This window comes from Zootoca vivipara, chromosome 6 (genome assembly GCF_963506605.1).
Source record: "Zootoca vivipara chromosome 6, rZooViv1.1, whole genome shotgun sequence".
NCBI lineage: Eukaryota > Metazoa > Chordata > Lepidosauria > Squamata > Lacertidae > Zootoca > Zootoca vivipara.
Genome location: NC_083281.1, coordinates 71,468,527 through 71,490,230, shown reverse-complemented (window position 1 = coordinate 71,490,230; position 21,704 = coordinate 71,468,527). Strand labels below are relative to the sequence as shown.

Here is a 21,704-nt window from a genome sequence, read left to right as displayed (position 1 = left end):
CTGCTGGAGTCAGCGCAATGCCTGGATTTTGGGCAAGCGAGAAAGAGCCTCGCCCCGGGCTGGTTGCTCCCCAGCATCCTTAGGAAACGCCACCGCAGGAGGTGAAAGACAGGTGTCAGGAGCGCTAGCTGGCCGCCCTCGCTGTCTCGTGCCTTACTCGTGAGGCTGAGCTCCGTTCCGGCTCCCTTTAAGCGCGCTCGGGCTCCCAAGCAGCCGCCCGGGCTGCTGGCCTTAAATAGCGCACAGCTGGAGCTTCTGGAGTCAATCACAGGGGCCCCCAGCCCAGCTTTTCAGAGTCGCCGCCGCCGCCACCACCATCGCCGGGCTCCTGCTCTTCCTCTTCTCTCCGTCGAACGCCGCATCTGCTTTTCCGGCTGCTCCTGCTGCTGCTTTTCGGTGAGCCTTCCCCCCACCCCCAAGCTCCACCTTCTCGGGCTGCTTACTGAGCAGACGTGGTCGAAGCGGCTGTGGAAACGGCCCGGCGGATTGGCTGGCCTGCTGGGAAGTGCCCGCCTCGGTGGCTTAGCGAGGAAGAGGTAGGGCTCTGGGCGGCTGCAGGGGGGCCGGGGGCGCAGGAAGGCGGGGAGCGAGGGCGACCGCCAAGGCGCCCTGGTCGCACTCTGTGGCTCAGGAGGCAAGTGAGCCAGGAAGTCCGGGGGGCAGGAGCTTGAAGCGCTTGAGCGCCGGCCGAGAGGCGTCCCGGGCAGCGGATTCCCTCCAGGCCTCTCCTGCGGGGTTTGGTCCTCAGCCTGGGCCAGTGCGGGCGCTTCTTGGAGGCAGGCGGCTGGAAGGGAGCTTGGGGGCCCTGCTGCCCAATGTCTCGTGTGTCGTGAGCTGCTTCCTTTCCGCTTCCTCCCTTTCGGGCGTTGGGGTGCTCGGACGTGTCCTTTCAGTAAGTGCTGCTTTCCAAAAGGAGTGAAGTTGCAGGGTGATGTAGAAAAGTTCAGAGGGGAAGAAGCGTAAGGGGCTTATTGCTTCTCTTGAGGCAGTTGCTGGAAAGTGTTTGGTGTGTGGCCTGAAATATCTTTGACTGGAGAAGAAATAGGCAGCTGAAGATGTGTTTCAAATGAGTTTCTGGCTAGATAACGTCCCTTGCTGGTAATAGATATTAAGCCAAGTCAACCATGGGGATTATAATTGGAGACTTTCTGGAGAATGAGCAGCAGTGCAATCCTGCATGTTTTACTTTGAAGCAAATCACACTGAGCTCTATGGGGCTTACCCCCAAGTAATTATGGAGGATCACAGCCCAGGTTTTGAAAAGAGGAGTTCTTGCAATGCAGGTACTTTCTGTCCACACAGGATGTTGTGGTCTGCAGTCTTTCCAGTGTGGGCTTCTCTGTAACTCCTCTGTGGAAGAAGGGCATGTTTGAATCCCTAGGACATTTTGAAACATTAAGCAGTTCATAAATGCTTTAAATTCACATAAATACATGGGTAAACCTAAATTTTTTGGATGGAATACAGGATATTGATGGTAACTTTGATGTAAAGTAGCTAAAAGCACCTATTTCAAAATACCCACCACGACATAGTATCCTTCTAGCAGGCAAAGACTGCCTGATTGAAGTAATTAAGACAGTAACCCTATACCAATTTACCTGGGAGTAAGTCCAATGGAGCGTCCTGCTGTGTAGGTATGTAATAGAACTGCATTGTGACTGGCTTTACCATCCCATAGGCTAGTGTTCAAGAGACTAGAATCCTACTCTTGTCTGCTTTGATGTGAGATCTACTAAATTCAGTTTATCTAATTTCCAATAATTATAGGATTTTAAAGGAGGCAATGCATAGTATCTGCTCAGAGTAAGCCCCCTACTGAACTTGGTGGGTGCCTGACTCTGAACAAGCATTCATTTATGTTGGGTTGCATGCCTGCAATTCTAGACACACTCATTTAGGAATAAATTCCACTGCAGGCACCTGCTGCTGAGTAAATGTGGGTGGGAATAGGCTACACGATGACTTAAGTGATATGTAGGCCATGTTCTCAAAGTGAAATTTCTATTTGTAATTTTCAAGATGCCTTGCATAATAAAAAGAAACAAGTGTAATAAAGCATTTTTATTAAGTTTTGACAAATTCTGGGGGTGGGGTGGGGGACACGACGACTTGTGTGTGAAGAATAGTATAGTTCACATCCCAGTAGAAGCCCAATTCTTCATTTACTAGCATGCACCCTCCTTATTTAAAGTTAAATGTTGGGGTTTAGTACCCTACCTTTATATCAGTTGAGGGTTTTTATCTACACAGAGGTTGAGTTCCACTTGCTGTTTTGCTTAGATTAACTACTTTTGTTTCCAAGATAGAGGCAGGCATTATGCTAAAAGCTTGTGTGTTAGAAAGCAGTGGCTGCTTGGAAGCCAGTGCACTCCTTGTATGCAGTTAACAAAACCACATAGTTTTGAGTTACCAAAACTTATGCATGGAGCGTTTCTAAGTAGAACGTTGATAAGTCATGTGGCTGGGCGTTTAAATCAGCACCAGATCTTATCAACTGACTTTCCCGGAAAAAGCTTACATGAACACTGCTTTTGAAGTTTGTCAAAGCAGCAACTTCACCAGTGTCTTAAGCCAACTTATTCTGGGGGGTGGGGGGATAAGGGCACCCCCCCCAAACTCTCAGCCCAGTGAAGATTGTGTCCTCACTGACCACATAATGCTGAACAGGGTGTGTGAGGGAGAGGGAGAGGGAGAGGGAGCAGAGTATTCTGGAAGATGGCAGTGTGGCTGGAGTCCTGACCAGAGCATTCCATCCACACTACAACTTCTTGTTGTAAATAGTCTGTTTTGGAAGACCACAAGCTCTGCACTCTGAACTCCGTGGCTCAATTATCAAATTGCATTATTGCATGCCTGTTTTGTAAGTTAAGTGGCAGCATGAACTTCATCAGATATTAGCTGTATAGATCTGTGGTCCTCATTTACTGCACTGAGAGGAAAAGGCACTTTCCTGATACTGTGAGTTTCCTAACTAGCTTGGGGAATGGGGAGGAAGCCATACTTAATTGTTAGTGTGTGTGTATATAGATATATAGGTTGTTTTAAAGGCCTTGTTTGTTTTGCATTTTAATTATGAATGTTTTGATGTTTTATGACATTGTTTTATTGCATGTTTTAATTATGCGTGGCCATCCTTTTAAAACTGGTTTTATATTTGTAAACCACTAAAGTGGTAAATCAATCTGCTATATATCTTGGAAAGTGGTTTGTCTTGTCTTCTGTTTCTTCTCTATATATTCAGACCCCTCTTGAGATATCGTTGCTAAACTTGGCACAAGGGTTCCATCCCAAGGTGGGGACAGCAGTCTTCATTGATTTTGAATCAAGATGGTGGACCAAAACATGAGTTTGGATTGGCAGCACCTGATTTTTGGTGTCACAGGCCCAAACTCACAAATTGCACTATCCATTTTTTAAAAAGGTTTCTTAAAAAAAAATACCCAGGCAGCACCGGGCACTTCCTGCTAGTCAAATAATGATGATGATGATATAATAATGTAGAGGATTTCCTGAGGGTATCTGACTGACTTCATAGATGATAAGGCTACCAACAGTGGGCCAAATAAAAGTGAGTACAATTAGAACTTAATGATTTTCAAAAGGTGGGAGCGAGCGTTGGAGATTGGTCTGAAGCCAGAATACTGACTGTAGACACATTGGCATCTTAAAATACAGCTAGGTCTTCTTTTTCTCAATTTCACGGGGTGCAACAGGATAGATAGATATAGATTGGAGCCAACATTGTGTGTACATGACTTCCCAAATAAGCGGTGGGCGTGCATTGGATTAAGAGAAGATGGGAGTGCATACCCAGCCTTTGTGGCATGGACTCTCCACTTCCCCAAGCAATGCAGTTATGGGTAGCTTGCCCTGAGTTTAGCTTTCTCTGGATTGGAGCGCTTAACTGTATTTCCTTTGCTCAATCTACAATAAACAAGTAGAACAGGAATGCAGAGAAAGAGCAGACACCCCATGAAGTAGAAGATATATTACACCATATCAAATCCCCAGAGAAGAGGCCAGACCCCAAATATACTTCTAGCATTTAGCTAATTCTGACTGCTCTGCCTCATTTATGCCCAAACTATTGCTCAGTCCCTTCCATTAACTGGTGTGTGTGGAGTCACCACACCTTGAATCTTTGGCTATCTCTTCAGACACAATGGAGGGATGATTGACTATCTCATAGCAATTGGCTCTTATCAGCTGGCCATTAAGAGTAGTAGGCCAGAAGCTGTAAAGCCATGTACAGCTTGGGCAGGGAACTTTTTCTTTTCTTTTTAAAATAAATCTTTTCAAATTTCCCATACAAACATATATACATAAATAACTAATCATACAAAACAAAAACAATACTGTACAATACATAGCTGCCAAGTTCTCCCTTTTTTAAGGGAAATTCCTTTATGCTGAATAGGCTTCCTCGCGAGAAAAGGGAAAACTTGGCAGCTATGACAATAAAAAGCAAATGAAATAAAAATAACATGAAACATACGGCATATTACAATCAATTTGGGATGTGCTTGAGATTATTTGCTTGCTTTAAATGAGGTTTTCCTTTCCTTTCCCCCCAGTCATTTGATGCTGTGGCTGTAAAAGAATGGATCCATTGAAGTTTAGTTTAACTGCCTTAGTCATTGTGAAAATGCTCTGTTTAACAGATGCAAAAACAGACCCTGCTTTAGCCACCCCATAAACTTAACAATGTCAGAATATGACTCATCCACACAAGTGACCTTGAAATATTTCTTGAAAACATGCTTGATTGTCCTGCATTGCTAAACCTGTTTAGAGGTGGGCTTGTGGCATGCTGTGAAATGTTTGTTTGCCAAGCAGGGTAATATTGTGTGGTATCAGCACATGACCACATCCAGTAACACATGTTTTTAAAAAAATCTAGTGATGGGGTATAAGAATATAGGTTCAGGGATACATAATCTCCCATGTTATTGTTCTAGGAGGAGAGGGCAAGGCTAGTACTTCCCTATATAAGGAGGGAGCCTTTTTATATGCAAGAGATTTAATCAAGTGATTCTTCCACATGCTTTTCTGGTGGTTGTGTCATGTGGTTTTCTTCTAAATGTCTAGCATGGCATTGGCTCTAGTTCAAATTTTCCTGTATGAACGTGGGCTAATTGCAATCCCTCTGCCTATCCTACTTTGGAGAGTGGTGTTGAATGTAAAAATGGGATAACCCTCTGTTTTCCTGAACCACTCTGAGAAAAGACATAATGCAATGCTAAAGGTAGCACAACACACCTGCTAAGTGTGACTCCAGGGCAGATAGGGGGCCTAGGGTTGCACCTGACATATTCCCCTGTTTTTCCATATTCTACATTATTCAGCACTCTTCTTTGAACCTTTTCTCAAGATAGACTATTTCCATCTAGAATGGCTATAAGTATTACTACCCCAGGGGGAACACTCTCACTACCCCTTCTAGGATTTTTACTCTTTAGGAATCATAGTAGTTTGCAGTGCCAAAATAACCCAAAATCCCCATCAGAACTGGTCCCTGTCTCTGCAGGTTGTCAACACCTATCTAACAGTTTTAACTGTCAAGTTTTGAATTGTTTTAACCAGCTCTGATTGGTTGCTGGGTCACCAGGAGGCTGACAATGGGTACCGTATGTCCATCAACTCCCCTCAGCATAAAGTAAACTAAGGAAGAATGAAGTGTTGGAGAGAAGATGTACCGGTAGTCTGCCAGCTAGTTCTGGGAGCAACTGTTAGTGTGGCTTGGCTTGTATCTGTTCTGTTGCTACTAAGTTTAGACTTGTCACTTGCAGCGTGTAATCCCATATACTGTACTGGGAATTGCCTGCTGTCTTGCCATCACTTGGAACTACTACTTCTGGCCCATCAGAGCTACCATCTGTCAATATCAAAATTACTTTATATCACTGTATATTTGCGTTATGATCTCATCTGCATTTGGCCATGAGCTATAGATGCTACACTTATAACTAAGCAGCAGCGTTCATGATTAAAAAGCACCAATCACTTTTGCCCCTAGAATGATTGTAGCTGTTGGTACTGCTTGGTTATGTTGTGTTTACTAGTTAGTGGCATCCTTCAGGTTTCTCTTGGCAGCTGCAAACTGGGTATCTTTGCTTGATCTATTCAAGACTATACAGAGATTCTGAACTCCAAATTTTCTTGAAATGGGCCTGTCCCAATCAATAGGCTTTATCAAGAGGCTCCAGCTGTGTCCCAGAGCATAGCCTCATGCACTGGGTAGAGTAGCAGTGGGGAATCATAGTTAGGCCTGCATGGTTTGGACCATGTCATGCCCACCTGTCCATCACCTGATGAGATACTGTCAGGGACAGGACACATCAGCCCTTAGGGTCAAATTGTAAAGGAAGAATCAAGAGTTTCCTCTTAAGTATGTGCCTCTTTGCCCTCACCTTTGGCATCTGAGATATGTGTTTTAAGGTTCACCCTATTATGTAGCTGTAATCTATTTTAACCATTCTGAAATCTAAATTTTAAATGGTTGTAATCTGGCCTGGGGCCTGCTGGTGAATGATGGGTAATAGCTTTAGTAATAATAAGTGCTCTTCTGATTGTGCCTTCCCTGTTGCAGGCACTTTATGAGTTTGCAGCAACAAGGAAAAGGTGCCAAATTCAAAAAGGACCAGATTACAACTGGAAAGGAAGAGAGGCTTGAATTAAAGCTTGGACTGCAAAGGGAGCATTGTGGGGCATGCTTGGAGTGCACTCCTGATCCTTGGGTTCAGAGTTGGATCACCTGATGTCACGTGATTGACAGGCCTGGCAGCCACTCCCACATGTCCAAGTGGTCCATGGAGAGTGGGGGAATGCCTGCCAATTGGATCCAGTTTCCCACCCCTGGGGCAGAGAGAGGGCCTCAGCTGAGAAATCTTTAAGCCTGGTTGTAGGTGGTTTCTCTTCCCTCTAAAACAGGAGCCATACAACTGAATGGCATGGGGAAAAGGTGCTGCTGCTTAGAGACCCTTATATGGGAAAGAAACCTGTGGTCCCTGTTTGTGAGGTGGTGGTGGGATTTGGCAAGCTAAATTTTCACCCAAAGAAGCAAAATATCATGAATAGACCCTACCGGTGTTTTGTTTTTTAAATGGAGGGAATGGGAAACTTGAGATTCTAGGATGGATTCTGAAGTGGGCAAGATTGATTGGGAAGGGTTGAACATGAGTTGCGACTGAAGGCCTGGTTGTGAGTCCTGGAAGACCTGCTCCTTGCCTTGTAGGCCTTTCCCCACCTGGTCTAGGAGGGTGGGGCCACGAGAGATGCCTGCTACAAAAGCTGAGGGCCGAACAAACTATTGGGCTCGGGTATTGTTAGGAGTAGTTGTTGTTGCTGTTACTGATGTAATTTTTTGTATATTTACTTTGTATCTTTATTATTATATATGTGGCAATTGTTCAATTTGGTTGTATACTTTTCAACGTTTTATTTATTGTTTATGATCATTGTTTTGTTTTGAATATAATCTGCACCTTTAACATTGGAGGGGGCATACCGTAAGGTTGCGAATATAAGCTGCACTTTAACTTTGCATGGTCAGAATTTGGGGGGGGGGGAGTGAGGCTTATATTCAGGCCAATATGGTATGCACTTTTTCATGTTGTAAACTGCCTTGAGCATAGTTTTAAGTGTGGAAAGGTTGCATGCAAATAAAATGTATGTATGTATGTATGTATGAGGGCTGATGCTGTGCCAGAGTTTGGTTCAACACAAACTGGCTGTTCTTGATAATAAGCAGGAGATATGTGTAACATGAACTGTGCAACTTTCTCTACCCTGGCAAGAAGAAAAACTAAAACTTGAGTATACATAGTGGAAGCATAGACAAAGGCTGTAGTCAGTCCTCTGGTATGGTGGTCTTCTTTCTTTCCTTTTCGTACTTCATAACCTTCAGCTATATATTGAAGCAGAGCTTAGTGTTTCCTTTATGGTGCAATATGGGAAAGTAATTGGTCTAAATTGTTTGATCCATCAAGGGCCAGTGAATAATTAATAAATAAGAGTAAGAATACTAATGATTTTATTTGTGAATCATTTCCAATTCAGTAAAAAGTAGTAAAACAACTGCATATATAAAAATAAAAGGACAATATAAAAACAAAAGGACAATTGCACACACACACACACACACACACACACACACACACACACACACACACAATTTAAAATCCAACTGGGGACAACAGTGTCTACTGAGAAGACCTTTTGGAAGAGGAAACTGAATGATTGGTGGATCCCTGGTGTCTGGTGTTACAAGGGACTGAGTTGGGATGGTGGCACCTATTCCAAGGCATAGAAACAAACACCCCTGGTCTCCTGTCACATAGTGTGGAAAACACCCAGGACATTTTGCTGCTTGAGGGGAAAAAAGGTTGGGGTGGCACTTGTTCCTGTCCATATGCAGAAACCTACCTGTTGGTTGACCTTCTTCAACACTGGTGATGGGGCAGCTGCCTCCACTGCCCCTGAAGCCAGCAACATTTAGCTTGGAGGGGGCACAGGGCAGATTGCTTGGCACATACAGGTTGCATGTTATTCCCTGCCTCCCAGCATTTGCTGCCTGAAGCAGTTGCCTCCTCACTCTGCCTAGTAGTAGAGTTGGACCTAAATGTACCTTTTTCTCCAGTCCCCCTATAATTTGACTTTCTTTCATACTCTTCTACAGGCACCCCCAAACTGTGGCCCTCCAGATGTTATGGCCTACAACTCCCATGATCCCTAGCTAAGAGGACCAGTGGTCAGGGATTATGGGAATTGTAGTCCAAAACAGCTGTTTGGGGATGCCTGCTCTTCTATATAATTGTGTACATGGAAATAGTGGTACATAGTTGAGCAAATGGTTGAGAGGGGTATTGTGGTGCAATCCTATGTAAGCAAGTGCCATTGAGTTCAATAGGTGTTTCTTTGATGTAAGTGCTTATAGGATTGCAGTCTATGTCTGTTTTTCTTCTGGTTACTAATGGTAGCAATTGGGTTTTGACCACGGAGATCTCTCTCTCTCTCTCTCTCTCTCTCTCTCTCTCTCTCTCTCTCTCTCTCTCTCTCTCTGCTTTCTAGAAAGTCTCTAAATTGGATACTTGGGGAGTCCATATGGCTGTGTATGATGAAGACCTGTTGAAGAACCCTTTTTATCTAGCTATGCAGAAACGGCGTCCTGATCTCTGCAGGAAAGTTGCAGAATTCCACGGAATTGTAAGTAAACTTGATGCCTTCAGAAAATGGGTCCTACAGCTTGGCAGGGAATGAGTTTGGACTTCGGGTTCAGAGGGCCTATTTAACAGATGTGGAAAAATGGGGAAACTACACCTTTGGTGTGGCATACTATTAAGTTTCCTTGCTTTTTGCAGCATCAGACCACACATGTTGCACATATGACAAGAGCATTAGAAAAGTGGAGGCATCTTCAGGAATGGGAGGAGGGTGTTGCTTGATAGGTTTTGTGTAAAAAATTTTTTTAAAATATGTTTAAAAAGAAAAAGTGGAGGAACTGTGCATAGTTGTAGAGAGACCACTCAGTGAGGTGCTTTTAAATGGTTGCCACAAGAGTTAGTCCTGTTATGACAATATCTTTTGGTGACTGTACATGGAGAATCTGAAATTTTCAAATCAACAAAGTTCTAGACGGTTTACAATTCATTCTTCTCTGAACTTGTGTCTGGCTGCCCTTGGAGGAAATACTGGGTAGTGTCCAATGCTACTCCTGCACAGAGTGGACCCACTGAAGTTAATGAACATGATTAACTTAGGCTTGTCAAGTTTAGTAGGTCTACTCTGAGTAGGACTTGGTGGGGTACAAAACATTGCGTCAAAGTATTAAGGGTTTGAAAAACGAAGTGGTGGCTCTTGTGGCCTCCTGCAATATGGTATTCCTTCCCCCAGCCCACTGCAATATGTCAGGGTCTCAGTCCTCATTTGTGGTGATTGAAGAGCACCTCCCAGTGAGTAATGGCTCCTTGATTTGAACTACATTACTGCCTGATTTCAAAACTTGGCATCTTAAAATAGTGTGGTCTGGCAAACTTTGAGGATTCATCCGTTTTGTGTGTGTGTGTGCGTGCGTGCATGTACCTGACTCCATGTTTACTACTTCTTTAGGTGCTAGTTCCATGCAAAGGAAGTCTTTCAAGCAGCAGCATCTCAGCTTGCCAGTTTGACTCTTATGTTCTGAAGTCTGTGGAAGAAAACTTTCAAACTGTAAATGGAAAGGTACAAAAATTGTTTTAAGGACAGGCATCTAGTGCAGTCTTCCATTGAGAGTGGTGGAGGCATCAGCCCACTCTGAAGCCTCATGAAGCTCAGTGGAATAAATGAATTCTAAAGGAAGACAACAGTAATGCTTTAAGAGCTCAAACAGAGAAGGCTTCTGACTCTAAAACTGATGGACAATCTTGCCCTTTCATCAAACCTTTAAAAATAAATTCTGTAATACCAAAAGCGGAGTAGTGTGTTTTAACTTTTGGATTGCACCTGTCTTGCTTTGGATAAGCAGCCTTTCTCAAAATCTGCATGACTAACGACTATTCCTAAATAATTGTTCTGCTTGCGTACTGTTCACGTTGATATTGATCTTTTTACATTTGCCTTTCCCTTCCTCCTGTCCCTTTAGGAAGTCTTCATACAAGGAAGCTTGATCATCCTTGGGGCTGGCTTCAGCCCTCGTTGCTCAGTGCCTGTTCTCTTTGAGGAAACATTCTACAATGAGAGAGAAGAGAGCTTCAGCATCCTTTGTATCGCTCATGCGCTAGAAAAAAATGAGAGTGATGGTGAGTAGTAGTGCTCTTCTCAGCCAGCCCTTGGACTTCAACAAAGCCAACTCTAGGTATTTTGCTGCCTGAGGCAGATGGCAGGAGAGTCCCATTCTCCCTTCTGCTGCTCCGCTCCATGTACATAATTGGATTGGACTGGCAATTGAACCCTTTTTCAACACTGATGACAATGCAATGTCTTCCACCACACTGGAGGGGGCAGCAGACTATAATAGGAGGTACATGGCAGGTACCCAAGAGGGAACAGACTAGGTGGCTATCACTGCTACTCCACCCTCTGCTGCCTGACGTATCTACCCTACTTTGCCTAATGGTAGGGCCAGCCTTGGGCAATAACCCTTCTTTCAGGGCCTTTATATACCATGAGCAGACAGCTTATTTGGTCTAGAAGGCAAGGTTAGAAGCTTTTCATAAGGCGACAAGGATGAGAGCTAGATCACCCTAGCAGGCTTGCATGAAGCATCTTCATCTTGATTATCATTTCCTGGAAGAAATGACTCTTCAGAAGCCAGGAAAAGAGTTAAGAGGTCAGCAATCTTGCCATGATTTTTTGCATCTGGCATCATAAATCAATGAATGAATGAATAAATAAATAAATAATTAAATAAGGAACTGCTGCTAATGCTAAGAGGAACTGCAGATCTTTCTGTGCACTGACAACTGCCCTCCATTTCAGAACAATCCTCAACGCCGTCAAGCTCTTACTCCCTGAAAAACGTTGAAGATGTGAGAGAGTTCTTGGGCAGACATGCTGAAAAGTTTGATAAAGCCATTGCCTCTTTCCACAGGACTTTCAAGGATCATGACAGGAAAATCCTGCGGCACTACATAGTCAGTATCCCTGTTTTCAGCCTGCCTTAGTCTGTTGCAAATGCCTATTGCAAGAAACATGTTCCCATTTCTTACGCAGGAAGAATGCCTCTTCTGTGCCATGTACGCATAGTCTAAAAAAAGAGTACATATTGCTTCAAAAGTTTTTTTTATCTGTATGCAAATCTGTAGCTATATGCAAATCAATGTAGATTAACTAAAATGTTGATTAACCCATTTCAGATACCTTTTTAAAAATTGAGTTGCAGCCTTAGTTACTGCTCACTGCTAGATTACTTCATAATGAGAATGGCTCAAGTGCAACTCTAGAATAAATAGAGCACTGTAACCTACTTGATGCAAATGTGCTCTGCACCCACATGAACTAAACCTTTGGAAGATTAATCTGGAACCTGTGCTTCCTCAAAGAATGCACTGGCACTCCATCCAGTTAAGCAACTTGGACTTTCCTAATGTCTTTCTAAAATGTTCTTTCTCCCCCATCCCTGCAAGGGCCCTCTACCTAGACATGTTGATGCAGTGGCCCAGTTAGGATGGCACGCTGAACCATAGCTCACAAAGAGTGAGCTGCAGCAAGCTTCAGGTGCTCCCTGTTCCTCTACTTTGACCTCAATGAGTCCATAAGCTTTGGTTCTGTTTCTGCTTAGCCGCAGCTGCTTGTGCCATGGTTTGCAAGTTGCTTTGTGTGAAACAAACCATGAGTTAACCAGAGTTCGGACAACACGACAAGCTGTTGTTAAGCAAAAACTCCTGAGCTCCCACCTGGCAGCCATGCTGGTCAGGGGAAGTGGGAGTTTGTGAACTTGAGTCTCTTGTGATTTAATGTGACATCTGAGCCCAGCCTTTTGTGCTCCATAATGTCCTCCTTTTTGATCTCCAGGATTCTGTAAATGCCCTCTACACCAAATGTATTCAGCAGTTATTGAGAGACTCGCACCTTGTGAGTAAGAAATGGTTTGTGTGTGTATGTGTTAAATACAATTTTCTACCCTTTCCCCAGGCAGTGCCTGTTAACACTGCCTTTTCTCTCTCTCGTGTCCTTAGAGGATGCTTGCCAAGCAGGAGCCTCAGATGAATCTGATGAAGCAAGCTGTGGATGTAAGTAGTGGGTTCTTCGTTAGTGGGAACTCCGTAAACACACGGGCATCTCTGGTTCAATTTATTTATTTGTGTTTCAGATGTACATCCACCATGCTCTTTATGACCTGATCTTTAAATATGTGGGGACTATCGAGGCGAGTGAGGTAGGTGTCACTTTCCCTTGGCCATTCAAATGCCTGCTTTTCCAGCGCCAGAATATAAGATGCTCATCATAGCACTTATGGAAAGGGTACGTTTTGATCAAAAGGCTTTTGCCTCAAGGTGCATGTAGACATTTCTGACCAGTTGCTTACATGTATTTTAAAGGAAAAGCACTTGGACTATCTGATTGTCCTTAACCATAGTTCGGTGATAGAGCACCTCTTTTGCACGTAGGAGATGCCAGGTTCAATCCCTAGCATCTCCAGTTAGAAAGGTGTAGGTAGAAGCTGCCTGAAAACCTGGAGAATCAGGAGTAGACAATATAGGGCTAGATGGACCAAGTCTGATATACTGAGGCAGCTTCCTATGCTCTATGTACTCGTCTACTGGTTGGCCTCTTCGGCCCTCCACCTATTGCTAAAATTCCCATCATACCCAGCAGGCACAGCCAATGCTGGGTGCTGTAGTTCAGCAATGTCTGGAGGGCCAAAGTTCCCCTGTACCTGATCTTCAAATGTCTCAAGATACAGCCAAGAGAGCAGCTTGTTGTGTTTCTAAAATGGCTTCATTTATTATTTGTTGACCAGGATGCAGCTTTCAACAAAATTACAAGAAGCTTACAAGACCTGCAACAGAAGGACCTGGGTATTAAGCCTGAATTCAGGTGCGCTGCATGCAGATGGCAATCTTAAAAGCTCCACCAGGTTTTTTTGGGGGGTGGCTGGGGAAACCAACAACTTGGGTAAGGGATATATGGCTGCTGCTCAGAGCATCTTGCTCTTTGCATGCTATGAATCTGTGTACTCTTTGCCGCTTTACCAAAAACAAATATGCAGGTAAGTGGGTTGTCGCCCATATGCCCTTGGTGCTACTGAATGGAGAAGTAGGAAAAGGAGAAGATGAGTACTGCTGTCAGCATGTGTAACTGGAAGGGCTTGATGGTAACACTGGACTGTAGGCAGATCCCAAGGGATAATGCTTCTGCTGCAACAGCATATGGAAGAGAGCTTGTAGAACTGCTCCCTTGGGATGTGTGCACAGGAGCTTATTAGTATGTTGATAAGCAACACAAGTTTTTTATCAATATGTTTGTGCTGGAGTTGCTGACTCCTCAGCTTACTTCCTGTATCTGTGCCTTCAGGAGCAGGTGGATCTGGAGATCATAGTAGGCAAAAGTGTCTTATCTCTGTCGTAAAGAGCTTCATTTGCTCAGCTTTGTGAATGAAAAGTCACCAGAACAGGCCAGACCACCTTCTCTTCTCCCTGGTCATTTGGCAAGCCTTAATTATGCTGAATGTAGGGGTAGAAGTTGGTATGGTTTGAAATAGGTGCCCACTTTTCGACAGTCACTGTTGCTGCTGCTCAAGTCTGGTGTATGTGCTAAGTACTCCTTTCTTTTGACCACACTTCACAGCTTCAACATTCCTCGTGCGAAGCGAGAGCTGGGCCAGCTGAATAAGTGCACCTCCCCACAACAGAAGCTCCTCTGTCTGCGTAAAGTGGTTCAAATCATAATGCAGTCTCCAAGCCAAAGAGGTCTGTAACCATGGCAATGTAATAATGGCTTCAATAGATCGCCTCTCTGTGCTTTTAAAAGCCACCTTCATAAGCTTTTAAATGGGTGCATGTGAGCAGAACCTTGAAATGTAACATTCAGGTGCTTGTTTTCAGGTGTTTATTGGTTTGTTCTTGTTTTATCATGTATTTGGTGCCCTCATTTTGTATTATGTTGTGAACCACCCTGTGATCTGCAGATAGAGTGGTATACAAATGTTAACAACAACAACATCTTTTCTTATCACTTGGAAAAGAAATTAGTGCTTTCCCTTGAACTGAGGCATCTGAAATACTTTTCCAGGTTGTATGGCAGGGCTTGTTCTGAGACTCCCCAGCTTGAAAGGGCTAGAATAGAATATATGATTCAGACATTACTTAGACCATTGTCCCTGGCCCTTGTTGGGCTGGTCTTTTCTTCCTTTTTACCCAGAAAGATGGCTTGAAAATGAGTAAAAGACTTCAAGGAACTGGTTATATCTGCGTAGAATTTTAAATGGAACTTCCTTGTGTTTAGGAGTGCCTGCTGTATTTCTTTGTTTCCCACAAAGGGCATGCCTTCAAGGTGTGCCTGAAGCTTCTGCATTTAAAAACTGCTGCTGATCAATCATGGTGGTAGCACCTTTAGTCTGCCGAAAGCTTTCTAAACACTGCAGCCCTAATTACAAGCATTTAGGCACTATCACTACCATAGAAATGTGACTCCACTTTTTCCTCCCCACTACAGTTAACATGGAGACCATGTGTGCAGATGACCTTCTCTCAGTCCTGCTGTACCTTCTTGTGAAAACGGAGATTCCAAACTGGTATGTGACAAGTCTCCTTTTGCTCCTGAGTATTATTTCTCTGCTGCAAGAGCGCTAAACAAGGCAGAGTGCTGAAAGGTTTCCAGCATTGCTTGAAGTCATGGAGTCTTTAAGCCAAGATGGCCATCAGTTGCCAGCTGCCCCCCCCCCCAATTGATTGTGTTTCAGGACGCGAAGGGGTCTGGTTTGTGACTCTGGGTAGCTCCACTTATCCAGATGATTGCATAGCTGATTTAAGTGTTTGGTTCCATTTCCAACTGTGCATACTTAAGAAATCACATGTTCCAATATTGGAGTCAAACCCGCGCCAAATAAATTGGATGCAGGATCTGACAAGTCTTAAAACCAACCTACATTTGGTTTATGGGACAATTTGAAGTCTTTACTAGAATGGAAACAGCCACCTGCAAATTAGCTGTAGCCGTTCACTAGCAAATGACCGTTGCAGTACAGTCCTGTATCCTGAGCAAAGCGTTAATTGGATACTTTTGTGTTCTAAGGTTTTATAGCAGAACTGTGAGAAACATTGTGACTTGCTTTGGACTTGAAATAGTAGTTTGAATCAGTGACCAAACATATATATATAATCAATTCTATGATTGCATTGCCCTGGAAATGGGCATAATAACACTGCATAGCTGTTTCAGACTCTCCAATCGACTAATATTTTGCTGCTTTTGGAAATCACTTGCCTTGCTTGGACAGCATGTATCACAAATCTGAAATCTCAGATCTGAAAAATGTGTAGGGTACTAACATCTGTCACAAAATAGACCTTGGTTGTTACTTTGATAAGATGCAAAGGGGAACTAAAAATGTAAATGCTTACAGCAGACCTGTTGTATTAGCAAAGTGCCATTTCCAGGGATTACATGCATTTAACAAATGTGCTTATGTTTTTGGACGTCAGTTATAACTCAGGGCTGATGTTTTTTTTTTAATCTGCGTGTCTTGAATGTGCACATGTTGTCCTTTTGTAAATGTGTGTCTATTTGAAGCAAAGCACTGTCCAGCTTGCATTCCAGGCCTTGCAATACAAATGGCATGGTTTTTTGTGGTGGTAACCTGCCAGAAAATAAAGCCAAAATGTTTTGATTTGGTTTTTTTCTTCTACCCCCTGCTTCCTAAAACCCACCAATATGATTGTACCCATCAGAATGATTCTGGAAAGCTGTAATAAGCCTGATCCCTATAGTCTTTTTTAATAGCTTGTCAGTTTTGACAGTCAATCCAAGAATGCCATTTCTGATTTTGTTGAGGCTGGGAGTTCAATAGTATCAGAGATCAAAACATATCCTGTTATTGGAAGTATGCAGGATCAAACTGCAGAAAAAAACAGTGTGGATTAATAACATGTTGTCTTCATGGCTTATTGTGCCTGCAAGCATTGAGCCTGCTAAGAAGAAACTAAACTTGTGGATGATGAGGTGCTTTCTGTGGGAGATAGGGTAGAAAGGATCTCCCAAGTTCGGAGGCTGGGGGAGGAAACAGAAGTTCCCAGGTGATAGCTGGGAAGGTCTACTTTTTTGTATATGGATAAAGGATGTGATACACTTGAAAGAGAGAGGGTTTTTTATACCTATTTTTATTTTGTCTTTTACTTTTTTAGATTAGTCTGGTTTTTATTGTATCTTACGTTGTGAACTTTCAATAAAAATATTAAAAGAAGAAGAAATTAAACTTGTATTTGAAAATGTTTTGATCTTGCATTAGTGATTGGAAGTTGAGGAACCAATTAGATGTGCATACAATTCTAAGTGACCCTTCTCAATCATCTCCACTTCTTGAGTAATGTCTTGGAAGCCTTATATACTATTTTATTTTCTGTCTAGGATGGCAAACTTGAGTTACATCAAGAACTTCAGGTTTTGCAGCTCAGCAAAGGATGAACTTGGATACTGCCTGACTTCAGTTGAGGCTGCAATAGAATACATCCGTCAAGGAAACCTCTCGGACAGGCCAACAGTAAGTCACTTTAATAGGGGTTGCAGCATAAAGTCTGGTTTGCTAACTGCAATTGTGCAGCAGTTGTGGTTGTAATATGAGTGCCTTCTGGACGTACATCTCATTTGCAACAGTTTGCTGTTTGCCTGCACACATTGCTTAAAGGTCTCCATAAGCACTTGAGCCATTGCTCAGAGGCTTGTAAAAGGACAGCCTTCAGCCCTGGTAGACTTCTGTGCAGCTTTATTTGAAGGACAGAGTATGAGCTGTAGACACAAACTATAAAGCACAAGATGCAGGAAATGTCTGTGCATAAGCACACACATGCTCTTCTATGCACTCCACCATTTGTCTCCAAGTGTTGGCATGTTTAGAATAGACAATGCCCAAAATTATAGCAGTGGGATACAATTAGATCCCTTTTGTAGCTAAAAAAACCACCACCATGCTTAACATTTCAAAATTCAGGAAACAGATCTGTAGCATTGCTGAAGCTAAGTAGCTGTTGCCCTCTCCAGGAATTGGGATGGGAGATCACAAAGAGCCCTGCAAGAGCAGAACATGCACACAATAAATGTGGGCCACATCTGCACCAGGCATTGAAAGCACTATTATGTCACTTTAAAATGTCATGGCTTCCCCCAAGGAATTCTGGGAACTGTTGTTAAGTATCAGGAGTTTTTAGGAGATCTCCTATTCCCCCCCAGAGCTGAAATTTCCGTAGTGGGTTAACAGTAACTTTCTTCCCAGGGAATTCTGGGAATTGTAGCTCTCTGAACTCTTAACAAACTACAGTTCCCAGGATGCATTTTTTTGGGGAGACCTTATTATTAAAGTGGTACGATACTGGTTTAAATGTGGGCTATGGATGTGGCTATGAAACAGGTGGAAATGCTGCAGAAATCCTTTGGTCAGTGTAGTTTCCTCGGACTTTATTTTAACCTTCCAAAACTAGGTGCTCCCGCTCTGATCTGGAGGCTGATCTGGAGGCTGAACTTGGTACCACAATGAAACCTGCACCTGATCCAGCTGCCAAGAAATGGAACTTACCGTAGCTGCTTAATGGCTTTGTCTGTGGGGCTTGATATAGAAGGGGTGGGGGCCCTACTGTGAGACACACATCACAAAATCTGCATTTTAAAATTGTTTTACAGCATTTTTCACTCTGCTCTTTCAGTGGTAAAATCTTTTAAGCAGATTTGTGGCACTTGGCTACTCCTTTTTTATGTTAAAAAAAAAAGCAAATGTGTATCACAAGTCTTGCTTCCTAGCTCCTATGTTAAAAAAAAAAAAGTTTGTGTCCAAAAAGAGGAGGGGGATAAAAATAAAAATAAAAGCCCACATTTATATTTCAGTCTTTGGTCTGAAGGAAGTTTGAACTCTTTAATATCAGTTACCCACCAGAAAAGATTCGGGCAGAGATGTTAAGATTACAGCAACTTGCTATGTTTTGTAAAATAAAAGGCATAAATGAACTTGGATGACAAATGTGTGTGTGTTCTTTAAAGTAAAGCTGCTTTGAAACAATTTTTTTTTGCTTTTCTGTCTTAATGTCAGTTTGCCTTTTATTGCTGACAATTTTACCTAAATACATACTTGGATGCTTCTAAGCTGCCTTGTGCTGCTAGGTTTCAGTAACTTTTTACTGTCAGACTCTTCATATGGAAGGATAATCTTCTAATGTTGCACTGACATCTCTTGGTGCAAGATTTTAGACTTGAGTTTGAAGAATGCTGCTTTACTGTGTGTGGCAGGCAAATTATTTAAGAGACCTTGACTGTGGATTTCTAGACCCAAATTGGACTCTGTGTCGGGCACACATTTAAACCTAATCAGTTCAGTTACATGGAAAGCAGGGTTGGGGGTGGGGGCAGCTGGTCTTCTTTCCCATTTGCTAATGGAGTTCAGTGGGGTAGGAAAGTACCTAGGTAAGCCATCAGTAGGGATTTTTAAAGCACTTTTACTGTTTGGTGTATCTAGCTTCAGTGCGATAGCAACTCTTAGGTTTGAGATGGGAGTCTTCCCAAGCCCCATGAAGAGATGCTAGGATTGAACCTGGGCCCTCCTATCCCATGCAAAGCATGTGCTCTGCCGCTGAGCTATGGCCCTCCTTCACAGATGTATGCTGCCATGATGTTCAGTACCCTGCCTGCTGGATACAGTGTTAATCCCCCAGCTCCTGTCACTCTTTGTGGCATCAGTTGCCTTTTTTCTGAGGCACTTATAGAAAATTGTCCTAGGCAGACCAGTCAGTGCTTATCCCTATTGCTGAAGTGCAACTTGCAACACTGCTCTCTAGCGTGCCGCCTTCACAATAGTGAAAAAGGAAAGGGTTGAGAGAAGCACGCTTAACACTTGGAAAAAATCCTCTTAAAAACTGCCTGGCAGATCCCTTTGAAAGAAGCCACCAGCAGGGCCTTTCCTCCCCAGTACCCACTGCAGCCTAGAGCTACAGTGTGCAAGCTGTGAATTCAGGCATGTGGGCAATGGGAACAGCAGCACTTCCAATGGCTAAAAAGCACACTGATTGGCTTAATACAGAGTCAGAACATCAGTCTGCCTAGCCCAGCATTGTCTTCAAGGACTGGCAGTGCCTCCCTGGGGTTTCAGGCAGGTTTGGGAATCCCTCCTAGTCCTACCTGCAGGTGCTGCTGGGGATCGAATCTGGGGCCTTCTGCATGCCAAGCAGGGGCTTGGCTACTGAGCTACAGCAAACCTGGGGCATATGTACAATAGTTTATGTGGGTTGCATAATCCCAGGCATAAATGTGGCGGTCTCGGGTGCACTTGACTCTTGTTTGGAAAGCTGAAGCCATGCGCCCTTACTCTTCAGCATGTGGCATCATATTGTAGGACAGTGTCTTCTGACTACATCAATTGCACAAGGATGGCTTGCTGTGGAGAACAAGCAGGAGTCCTACAACATTAATGTTTAAATCACTAATATTTATCCTGTTCCAATTTCTTAAATTATACGCTGCCTTGGAAGTGCTCCTCTTGAAATTATAAAGGCTCCATCAAGAAAACATTGAAGCCTCTACCAGAGCAAATAGCAACAAGCATTTAAAATAAAGCTTTAAATAACCCAGTGACAGCTGTACAGAATCCCTGAAATTACAGGTATCTCTGCCCTGGTGCAGGATCCAGAGCATTGGGTTCCATCACCCTGGCAGAACCCACAGCTGATGCCTGCTCCGCCCTTCTCCCCTATTTTTTCCTTCTTCCTAGGCATACAGTGCCAGATGATGTGATCAAGGCATCCTTTTAATTTCTACTGTGTCCCAGGTCATGTTGTTCTGCAGCATTGTGGGAAACAAAAGAGTAGTTAGATCCTGCTGTCAAGTGCTGGTACCAAAGCCAGGTAAAACCTCTTAGAGCCCATCACCAGCAGAGGTGGTCCAAGAGAGGACCATTTGCTCAGGGTCCCCTCAAATCTGAGGGGAGCAGTATGAGTCCCTCACCTGCTTGTTGGAGGAAGAAATTGGGGGGGGGGGGCGGGGCAGTGGAGTGTGCTGCTTGGAAGGAAGAACTGGCTAGGACCATGAACAGGAGTGTCCCTTGTTGGAGGAAGGAAACATTGCCTCTCATATAGCAGGTCCCAATTGTGTGTACATCACCAGTATGTTTGATATGATGCTAACCTGGTGCCCTGTTGAACAACTCCCATCAGGCCCAGCCAGCACAGCAAATAGTTAGGGGAGTTGGCACCAGGTTCATGGAACTATTTAGCTTGGGGCAATTATATTCTGCTTTTATAAGATGAAAAACCACTCAAAATGGCTAAACCTAAGGTGCTTTGGAAATTGAAACAATAAGCAGCAGGAAACCATAGTATGAGTGCAGACAAACAGGTTTATGCTCAGAATATACCGGTAAGCACTACCTTCACTGAGTCCCTTTCTAATCATACAAAATGTGTATAAAAGAAACTGGGCTATTCCTTAAACCTGCTGTCCCGTCTAGTCCTAATCTCTAGTAGATTTCAGGCTAGTTGTTCCTCTAGCCCAGTGTGGTCCATTTTGACTGGCAGGTATTCTCAATGGTCTTCACCATCACAAGCTCCCTGGTTTTGTTACTAGCAACTGAATCTCAGGATCTTCTGCATGCAAAATGTGCTCTATCACTCAGCTCTTGTCATTCCTTAACCACATTCTAATTTATGGCCCTTTTGTTACCTTACTCCATCAGCGTAGTAGGCCTTATCCCAAGATGCCATAAGTTACCTTTGGAGGCCAGAGCCTTGTGAGTGGAAGTAATCAAGTGAGAAAGGACTATTTGGTCATACCGAGATGGTCTGACGTAGCAATGGTAATTGGACCACATCAGATAAAGCTATGAAATAGGGCCAGTGTGAATGCGCTCCACTATTGATTTGTATGGGGCTTGGACTATACACTCATTCAGTTTTGCACACCACTGTCGCTGCCGTATTTGGAGGTTGTATGCATCACACCCTTGCGGGGTGACCTTGTTGGTGTGGGAGAGAAACCAGATTTTCTGGCTGGAAATTTTTGGCACACACCATAACTCAAATGGCAGGGCAACT

General features: G+C 43.5%; 1 protein-coding gene across 4 annotated transcripts in view; it reads left to right on the top strand.

Annotated features, from left to right (window-relative positions):
• ANKRD27 (ankyrin repeat domain 27) overlaps window positions 1-21,704 on the top strand; it is a 71,342-nt gene that overhangs the window by 15,797 nt on the left and 33,841 nt on the right. Inside the window, exons 1-12 of one of the 4 annotated variants that reach the window (XM_035117240.2) lie at window positions 459-536; window positions 9,073-9,207; window positions 10,111-10,221; window positions 10,622-10,778; window positions 11,458-11,612; window positions 12,493-12,552; window positions 12,657-12,710; window positions 12,791-12,856; window positions 13,442-13,518; window positions 14,269-14,390; window positions 15,136-15,214; window positions 17,047-17,179. In XM_035117240.2, coding sequence (XP_034973131.2) covers window positions 9,106-9,207; window positions 10,111-10,221; window positions 10,622-10,778; window positions 11,458-11,612; window positions 12,493-12,552; window positions 12,657-12,710; window positions 12,791-12,856; window positions 13,442-13,518; window positions 14,269-14,390; window positions 15,136-15,214; window positions 17,047-17,179 — 1,116 coding nt within the window. In that variant the 5' untranslated portion in view covers window positions 459-536; window positions 9,073-9,105. The other 3 variants (XM_035117239.2, XM_060276097.1, XM_035117241.2) reach the window with 3 other exon arrangements.